Source organism: Pezoporus occidentalis, unplaced genomic scaffold (genome assembly GCF_034315485.1).
Source record: "Pezoporus occidentalis ecotype Australia unplaced genomic scaffold, CSIRO_AGI_Poc_V1 ctg34, whole genome shotgun sequence".
Taxonomy (NCBI): Eukaryota; Metazoa; Chordata; class Aves; order Psittaciformes; family Psittacidae; genus Pezoporus; species Pezoporus occidentalis.
The window spans coordinates 2,472,040-2,482,018 of record NW_026915376.1 but is presented as its reverse complement, the minus strand read 5'-3'; the positions used below and the strand labels follow the sequence as shown (position 1 = coordinate 2,482,018).

General features: G+C 36.3%; 1 protein-coding gene across 3 annotated transcripts in view; it reads right to left on the bottom strand.

The window, feature by feature from the left end:
* Window positions 1-463: 463 nt before the first annotated feature.
* Window positions 464-9,979, bottom strand: part of CRIM1 (cysteine rich transmembrane BMP regulator 1) — a 187,965-nt gene continuing 178,449 nt past the window's right edge. For all 3 annotated transcript variants that reach the window (XM_062629506.1, XM_062629509.1, XM_062629507.1), the window contains 4 exons: window positions 8,736-8,930; window positions 7,664-7,786; window positions 6,019-6,206; window positions 464-3,394 (listed from right to left, as the gene is read on the bottom strand). In XM_062629506.1, the coding sequence (XP_062485490.1) occupies window positions 3,218-3,394; window positions 6,019-6,206; window positions 7,664-7,786; window positions 8,736-8,930 (683 nt within the window). In that variant the 3' untranslated portion in view covers window positions 464-3,217. The remainder of the gene's footprint in view (window positions 3,395-6,018; window positions 6,207-7,663; window positions 7,787-8,735; window positions 8,931-9,979) is intronic.

Here is a 9,979-nt window from a genome sequence, read left to right as displayed (position 1 = left end):
AGAAAAAAATCCCAGATGTTATCAGCTAATGTGTAAATAAATGATCTGTGGCTCACAAAGTCCATGAAGTGCAAATTGTCATTCCACACACTTTCTATAGGACCATGTATTGGGAGTTCCTTGTGATTAATTATTGCTTTCTGACAGGTATGGCTAGACCACATGGACTCAATGGCAGGGCCAAGGCCTAACACTGCATTTGAGACTCACCTTTACTGAACATTTAAGCTATTTGGAATTCCAAAAATTCCTCCAATGTGAAAATTCTCCAGTGTAAAATCCAAACTGTTCTTTGCCCACAACATATTCTGTGCTGTTCTGATCTAGGGTCAGCAGGACAACATTATGAATTCCTACCCCCAGGGGAAAAAACCCCTCACCATAATATCAAGCTATAAACTAATGTCTCAAGGAGCAGTGTGCAGAAGAAATAAATGTGAACACTTAAGAAAATACGCATCAATAGGTTTAAAACTTTTTTATTGTGCTGCCAAGAGCCAAATTACAAGAAACCGCCTTACAGTTAAAAAAGTAAACAAGCAATCTGCTGAACCGCAGTGCACTCCGAGTGCCACATATGCATCTATTTTTCAGAAAATTATATCTGCATTTCTCTTACAAGAGCACAACAGGAACCAAAGTAAAAGAGTGTAATGGATACAGCACATAGGATAAATCATATCTTTAAAATAATAATAATAAAATAATAATAATAAAAAACATTTTACACCATGTCCTATATCCTGCTAATATTTTCAGAATATGGCCTTGATTGTAAAATAAAAGCAAGCATTTACAATTTCTGGATAAAGACCGCTTACTCTTATGCAAGGAATGGATGTTTTGTCTTGACAAAATCTTTGTAGTAACTGGACAGAAACATCTCTGTTTCAATATCAGATTGAGTACAAAAAGCTGGGGAGATTACATTTTTTCTTATTGGTGGTTAGAAACTGAAGTTATATAAGCAGAAAAAATGCTGACCCTCGATGATACACCTATTTTTTTTTTTCTTTGATGCAAACAGCTAGAACACCTTTTTGATATTCTAAAACAAAAAAATTGTTAAACTTCAGATTAATAAATTAGGTCATTATAATAATAAATTAGGTTTTTTTTTTCTTTTTCAGTTTTAAAGTTCAGCAACCTCTGACCAAGTATTTACAACAATACTTGAGAGTTCCTTTACAAAAAATACATTTTCTTTTCACATTAAGCATACTGGGTATCTGTGTCTCTTATGACAAGCATTTGTAAAAGAAAAAAGGCAATGCACAAATGGGTAATTAGTATAAAAGTGCCAAGACCTGTTTGGAAAGTTAACATTGTATTACACAGTCAGAGTTATAAATGAGGCAAGCTACAACAAACTTCCAGCTTAATGTGGACAATATTCCAGTAGTTGTTTCAAACAATTGTTTGAAAAAAAAAAAGAAAAAAGAAAAAAGAAAAGAAAGAAAGAAAAAAAACCAGAAAATCCAGGAGCCGGTGGTGTTATTCTATGGAGCTGATTAGTGCTGCATGTATATTGTCATCAGTGTCTCTAGCCAATGCATTTATTAAAAAGCCTTTTTAAGGCCAAGCAGGAAAAGAAAAATAAGAAACACCCTGAAATGTAGCAAGTAGCAAGAGCAACGCTTACTGCTATAATCGTGCACGTACTGTACACACGCAAACACAAGAGTGCACACACACACACACACGCACGCACGAACACTTTTAAATCAAATCAAATCAAACTGTAGGTAGAATGAGATGCTCTTTTCTTGTCTTTCCTAAACTCACAAGCGATTAAGCACTGATATGGAATGCCTGTTTACCTGTTTCTGCTCTGGGTAAAATCTCTCTCAGATAAAAATACATTCAACAAGAAAAAAAATAGAAAAAATATATACTGTATACATAGTACTTTATATATACAGTATATATATGTATAGTGTATATACACATGCACGTACATATACGTACGTATACCTACATGCATTTGTATATACATATATATACACAAACATACAAATACTTTTTGTTGTTTTTAGCATAATTATATTTACATAAATATTCCTATAATGCTAAAGTTTAAAGAAGCATGATCTCCTTTTTTTTTTTCTGAGCTTCAAAAAAGGTGCTTGAGTAATATACAATTAAAATTAAGCAGCTTCCTAGCATGGAAGTAGTTTCTAAATCTGCATACCAGTAAATAAGAACATCAACAGGAAAAAAAACCAACCTTAAAACAGTCTCTTTTTTTTTTTACTCTCTTGTAAGCAAGAGCTTTGTCCAACAAAAATAGTTTTCCTTCTCCTCTATGAACAACCAGAGATTGATACAAAATAACAAAACAAAACCACAACAGACAAAACAAACAAACAAAAGCCCCTGGAACTGCATGGTGTTCTTGACTTTTCCTTCCTTCCTTCAATACTGCTGTCAAAAGATCCAGTGCTCGTATCAGGAATTACTTAGGCCTCAGTCATTTGCTAACTCTGCCGAAGTCTGGCTAATCTAGCCAATCAACTTTGAAGAAAACTAAAATAAAAACAAAAAGCAGCACAAGGTATAATTTTATACATCCTTAATAAACCCACCCTTTATTTTCTGCTATAACCTTTTTCTTGCTATTTCATTAACTACTGCAGCTTCTCATCATATAGAAAAATATTTGCAGCTACACCACACCTGTGATGTGACAAATTCTGTTCTAGAAGTATATTACTGTAGCAACAGCTGGAAAAAAAAAACCAGACCTTTTCATATGTTTTTCACCTGGGGTTAGGCTTTGCTGCAACAGATGTGATTTCAGAGCAGCGAGAAAAAACACTATCCTGCTGCTCGGCAATATTTATTCATTTTCTTCTCCAGCCAAGCATGACCAGCCTTTCTTCTCTGAAGCTTTCTTTTACCTCATTGCCTACCCCTAGCCCCTGATTCCCCCTCCCAAAAAAACCTCTATAGCTATGTTACAAGCAAATACATCTTAACAAGTTTTAAAACTTTGGTTCTAAGAAAACACTTGGTCAGTTATCTTAAGGAAAAGTGGGAATGCTTTTTCTGGCACATTGCAGGAGTCAGAGCTCATCCCAGTAAGGTCTTAGAGCTGTACATGTAGTCACAAATCCAATACAATCCACTAAGCAAGTGCACAATTCTAGTTTTATTTTAATAGCAGACTTAGTCTCTCTCTCTCTTTTACTTAAATCCTTGGTAAGGGTGCAATTCTTCAAACTGTTTGATAGAAATTATCTGCTTGTAGGTTGTTCTGTTTCTGCATGCTGTAAAATCCACTGTATCTTGAATCTGGGTCTGCAATTCTTAGCATCCTCTGAGAACTGTCCACCTGGACCATGGTACCTTTCTTGCAGTCCACATATACCAGTTGATTGTTTAGGCAGGAAGGCTGTTAAAATAGAAAGGGAATATTGAGTAAATTAAAAAATGTTTGTATTCTACACATAATTAAAAAAGTCTGTGGTTCAAGTAAGCACAAAACAAAATCGGATTTGCAATGAAAGAATCTGGACTTCAGCTGAGCTTGGTAAAAGCTTATGCCAGCCACAATAACAGACCAACAGTCGTCTTCTGAATCACCTTTTTTTCATCTTTTGATTGGACCTCTGGTATTATATCCCACATGGACTGGTTAAACTGCTCTCTGCTAATCTAGTACCACACAAGGGCTTTACCTTGCTGCCCTCAATGTGCAGCACACTGCTTCCCAGACTTTAACAGCCCCTTTACTGCTGACCATTTTCAAGAACGTTTTATTGATGGTTGCAATTCCGCTAAGAGAATGGGACAGATCTTAGCTGTTACAGTTAATCCTGGCATGGGGTGTCCTATGGGATCCTTCTGTGTTTCTTTCCAAGGTAGTTTGTGTATGATTTCCTTAATTAGGAAATCATTTGTATTTTATCTATCTTGCCCTTACTTGCAAGTATAAGATAGGGGATTTAGTTTTAGGAAAATGTGAATAAATGAGAGTTTGGGTGTAATGATCTACAAGCATGAATGCATATAAAGTGTCACTCCGAGAAAGAGTTGAGCTATGTGTACTGGATTTCCAGTCCTGCTATTCCCCTGTTGAAGGATCCTTCAACTGGAAGAAAAAAGCTGAGAGGAAAGCAAAACCACACGCTGTGCACGCTACCTTAAATGTTTACAGGCTAAGCAGGAAGGAGGACAGGAAGTAAGCGTACTCTATGGACACATATGAAATTAGTGACAATGTGTATGCATGCTCACAATATAAGCATGTAAGTGGACTGCAAATCTTAAAAAGTCAAGTTTCCACTCATGTACATTCTTTTTCCAAGACTTAAATCAGAAGAGTTTTTACTCCCTAAAGTTCACATTTAGTAGCCCTTATCACAAGAAGATTTTTTTTTTACCCAGATATTAGGAAACAGTATTTTAAAATGTTTTACATTTGGCTCTTCCAAAGGCTATGGACTGGGTTCACAAAGGAGTCCTGAGGTTCATGTAACAGAATCAGGGCTAAAGATTGGCAGTCCCATCTGTAATTTTAAACATGTTTTTCTATCATCTTCCTTTTGGTATTGGTGTGATTTAAGCACAGTTGTTGATTTGCTGTTTATTAAATAGATGGACTATTTAGAACACAAAGAACATAAGCCAAAATAGGCTTGCCAAAATTTATTACTAGGAACCTTCACACAGCAAGGAATAGGAAAATCTAATGTGTGACACTTAGTTGAAGAACTCTTAAAGGAAAGATAAATTTCTGACAAAGACCCTCACAAGAAATCTGAGTTCCAGTATATCCATGGTCTTGTATATGTATATGGCTTTAAGTGAGCTTTCTCAGCATATGGATGGTGCCTCTTGGTGACACCAAAAAAATGATGCTTCAACAAAGAAGTGTTTGAGGAAAATGATGTTCCATAAGTAAAAAAGTATGGAAAATTACTGATTATAGTTCCACACTTGGAAAATTATGATTTTCATTTCAGCTTCAACCATTTTGTCACACAACACTTGGATGGAAAGCAGCCTTTCTGAGAGCTTAGGACTGAACTAGAGTTAAAAATGAATTTTATATGCATTCCTTAAGAAATTCAGAAACTGGTATTTTTTTACTTGTTTTGAAAGACTGGAAATAGAATAATAGCAGTTCTTCACACTTCCTATTTAATTACAGTTGAATTAAACTTCGTGCTCTGACTCTACTTGTAAGCTTTTTGGAAATTACTTTTTAAACAAACAAATAAACAACAACCCTAAACCTCTGCAACACTGACAGAAAGAATATGGACACTTTGTTTTTTTAATTACTACATCTCTCTTCTAGGTGGAACTGAAGAAAAGATGGTCTCAAATTCCATTACAAGTGTGGACAAAGTCTGTTTGAGTAGAATTAGAAAGTGGGATAAATTGGGGAACTGATATAAATGGCATTTGAATGTGGAGTAAGGGCTTAGTCTGCTGACTGAACTATTACTGAAAAAAAAAAGGATAGTCTTTTCACTGTTCATTTCCAAGCTACCTGCTTCTTCCTTTTTTTTGGTAGTCTCAGAATACTTCATTGGTAGATATTTCCCGAGATCTCTCAAAATATGAATCTGAGAACCATGATTATCACTATCAGAAAATGTGATAAACGCTACTAGCACGTACATTACCTGATGTTTGACAAGACTTTTAAAGTGGATGAAAGTAAGAAAACAAAGATATTAAGATTTTTACTGCAGATAAGAAAATTGCATAAATTTACCTACACAAATACAGAATTGGATTTTTAAACAACTTTTTGCTGAGATCGATTTCTATCTAGTGACAGCTCATTACTATAGGGAGCATAAAGTGGTTTTGTTTGATAATGAAAAAATAAAACATTTAGGAAACTAACTAAATACCAACAGACTGGTATAAAACAGCTTAGGGCATAAGAGAAAACAATTTAAGAGAGTTCACAGGATGTGAATGCAACTGCACCCTAAACATTTTTCTATTTAATCTTGACTTCCCTAAGTGAAAGCCTAGAAATAGACACAAACATGGCACCTTTGTTGGAGCTTTGTAGCAGGACACTGGAATCCACTGCTTCTTCTGATTGACAAGCAGAAGGATGATGATGAGTAACAGCGCTATTGTGATTGGAATTGTCACCAAGGCAACAGAGCTAACTGATGCATCTTCGCTTGTGTGCGGTCCACTGCCACTTCTGTACTCTCCCTGGAGGTGATTCATGTCTGCAAGTCAAATGTGAGCACTCGTTAGTAATTGTAAATGGGCCCTGATCATAAAGAAGAATGCAATATAAAAACTTCTAGTCTTGGATCTTGTCACTTGTCATATGAATTTTGACTTTCTCTCCTGAAATGTCACCTTATTTACATAAATTAGAACAACTGAAAGCTAGTATCTTGTATAGTGACTGTATTAGCCAGGAAAAGGCCACCAGAAACATGAACTGAAAAAAAGATAGGATATCAAGAGATAGGATGGAATCTTAAGCACAACAACAAGCAAGTCTGACAATAACCTCTTAGCTCTGCTGTGTTCACATCATCTTATGTGATCACAACCAAATTCCCACTTGCAAAAAGAAAAAAATTAGCCTGTGTTTCAATGCTGAAGAAGTCTTAGATTGAAAGTCCTTTCCTTTCCTTCTCCCCTCCCCTCCTAAAAAAAAAAAACCCAACCCTGGTAAAACGATCATGATGTGTTTGTTCTCCCATTTGTTGAGAACATATAATACTTGCACCACTCAGCCTGTGAAAACATACTGCTGGCAGTCTACTAGACTGTAGCAAGTTTTGCATGCAATGGTAATTTTCAATGACATATACAACATTCTCAAACAGTTTGCAGTGTGCTTATAATTCCCAGCCAGGGTAGTTGCAAGCCAGCTACTAATGCCTGTGAGAAATTAAAATGCTGTAATTATCAAAGTGTAGGCTTACAGTTTTGCAAAGCAGCTACATTTAAATTCTGTAAAGCAGTTACATCTCATGTATCCTTTCTCCAAACAAAGTATGCTATGAGGTCATCCTTAGATTAAAAAAAAAAATACGTGCAAGTTTAGGCAGTCCTTCAATTAGAAAAAGTTAACAAAAACTGTGTCATAGAGCATTTCCCCTACCCTGGAATAATGATTTCAGCACAGTTTTAACCAAAGATGGATTTACATCCTCAGATAACTTTATTAGCTCTGTGTCATTATAAGTGAAGTGATTTGGGTTTTTTTAACTCTGGCATTTGTCTATGATACATGTTAAGTTGTGGTACATGTTTTCCCAGTTTTGTTTATCACTATAAGAATGTCAAAGGGATCAAATGCAGGTCTATCAACCCCAGTGGCCTGACAACAGTCTGTTTCTAGATTTTGTATCAGAAAAGACACAGCAGAATCACTCCTCATTCATCATTTTATCATATTCTTAATTTTATAGGACTTCATCATATTGACAAAGATGTTTCTTTCAAGATGGAATGATGAGATCAAATTGCATAAATATTATAGACTGACTTGCGTTTACTGGAAGGAAAAAAAAAAGGCATGTAAGTGTTCTGCACTGAAGAATATTCTCAGATACCTACCTTTTCAAACAGTCATACAGGTGCTTCCTGAACAAAACAAGTAGATTCATTAAACCACAGGGAATAAAGACAGACCTAAGTTAACCCAGTTTATATCCCATCTCACCTCTGTGAATGTGGATGATGTCATTTTCACTTGGTGTTGGCCAGTTTGGTACTCCTAATTCAATGTCTCCTCGGTGATTTGTTTTCTCAATGGGGATGTTTGTAGGCTCAGGCACATACATCTCTGTGAAAGGAAATAAATGTGTTTCACAAATTGCAGGCTGCTTAAATTCCCAGTGCTGCTCTTAATTCAGGAAATATACTTGACCATCTGCAGTGCTTTGTCCTATGAATCTTTTCATTTGTTTCAGAATTTGCACCATGACTAGTCTAGGTTTTTGTCTTAACACCTCATACTGTACAGTTCACACTGTACATGGGATGCATGCTTGCTGCCATTATATACAGTCGTGTGGATAAATTTGCTTTTGAAAATACCGTTTCAAAATACACACTTTACTACAGTGGTGCTTCTTTGTGATACCAAACAACAAAAATACCAAGGGAAGGCTAAGTCTTCCCAGCTGATACATAAACTGTCACTGCTGGTTTGTCTCCTTTCCTTCCTCAAAAGCAGGAGAATTGCAGGAAAGGGTATTGCTGAATCTCCCCAGTTGTCCTGTTGGAAACAAGACTAATCCAAGGATGAGCAAACTTCTGCAGAAGCATATCAGGACTAGTGTTAAAAACCAGTTGCAATTATTATGTCGCTAGTGTCCATAGCTAAGAAAATTTCACATTACTTTTAAGCCAAGTTAAAATAAGGCAATGAGGTATTGAAAAGTAATGAAGAGACTCAAATCAGAAATGTTAAGCACTGACAGAATCTGCAGAGATGTACGAATATTCACTTTCCTACTTTACTAATGTATTTCCATAACCTTGCGCAAAGACAGAGCAGGGGCAACCAACCAACTTTTGAGATCACGGTTCTCAGAATAACTAAAATTCAAACTACATATTTGCACAATATGCTTATTTGTTACGAATATTGATTTTCCTGAAGTCTAAACATCTGTTGTCTTCTTGATACTCTTTAAATATGGACCGATGTTCAAAAACCAATTAAGAAACCTCATTATCAGTCCTGGAAAAGCAGCATTACAATCATATGGGTTATCACCTCACATTACCTGGGCACATGGGACAGCAGCTTCCCTCCACGTTGATGGGTTCAGCACATGGGAGGGGTGGGCAGCTGACGGTGGAGCAGAGGGTCTGACCCTGCAGGCAGTAGCAGTGTGTGCAGCTGTCAATATCCCAGCGTTCCTCATCTGCATATGTTTTTCCACTGAAGTGGCAAACGACTTTCTTTGGAACTGTATCTTCTGTTGAAGGAGAACAGTGGTGGGATCATACAGTAATGGCACAAATCTCATTTCCTCCCCAAACACAAGAATGAAACACCAGCACCAAAGAAATCCCAGCTGTAATTAAAAGACCCTCTCTACCTCTTGCAGGTAGAAGAGGTATGGCTAGGACACAAAAATGATGTCAAAAGTGCTGTGAAAATTAAGAAAGCCTTTTTTTTTTGGTTGACTGTTTGAGACTGCCAACTACGCCTTTTCCCTGTTTCCTGGTAAATCCTATTTAACTAAGAAAACAAACCACACTACTTACATTTCTAGCTACAAGGCTCATCAAGAAAGATGAACTCAGTCCAGAATATTCGAATAAAAGATTAGGCAGGATGCCTAGAAGGATGAAGCTGCTCTCAGGTGACATAGCTTGAAGTCCTTATTCTACTTATTGCAATAAAACAGATTTGAAAGTGATCTGATCATTCCCTGTAACTGCATCAATGGAAAACCCCAGGAAAAGGGCAATAACACTTTTTTTTATGGTTAGTATTATACAAATTAGAAATTGGTGTCATCTTAACCCTCAGGAAAAAAAAGAACCCAAAACAACACTGAGGTTCCAAAACATCTTTCCCAACGATTGAGAGCTGTAAAACAACTTCTCAGACAGATTTTGACACAGTATATGTAACACGGACCTGGACTTAATAAACCAAATACATCTTGGAAAAACACTTAAAAGAAGCACTACGCTTTCTGCCTAAGCACTCAATACACCAATATTTTTATGGTTCATCCTATGCAAGCCTTTTAGGTGGTATGCAGCATGCCTTCTATTTCACTGAGAAGACAGTCATGAATTGCTTAGCCTAGGATGTTTTTTGCTGCTATAGCACTTTATAGATAATCAAAATAAATCTACACAGCAGAACCTCCAAAAGCCAAGCAGCACCTCATTTTCATCTTAGCTTCTTGCTACCTTTTTTCCTTAGAGCCAGAAGTTACTACAATGAAACCTGCTGATGACACTAACTTGCAAATTAAGCATATACATGAGATAACAGGATGAAATTGCA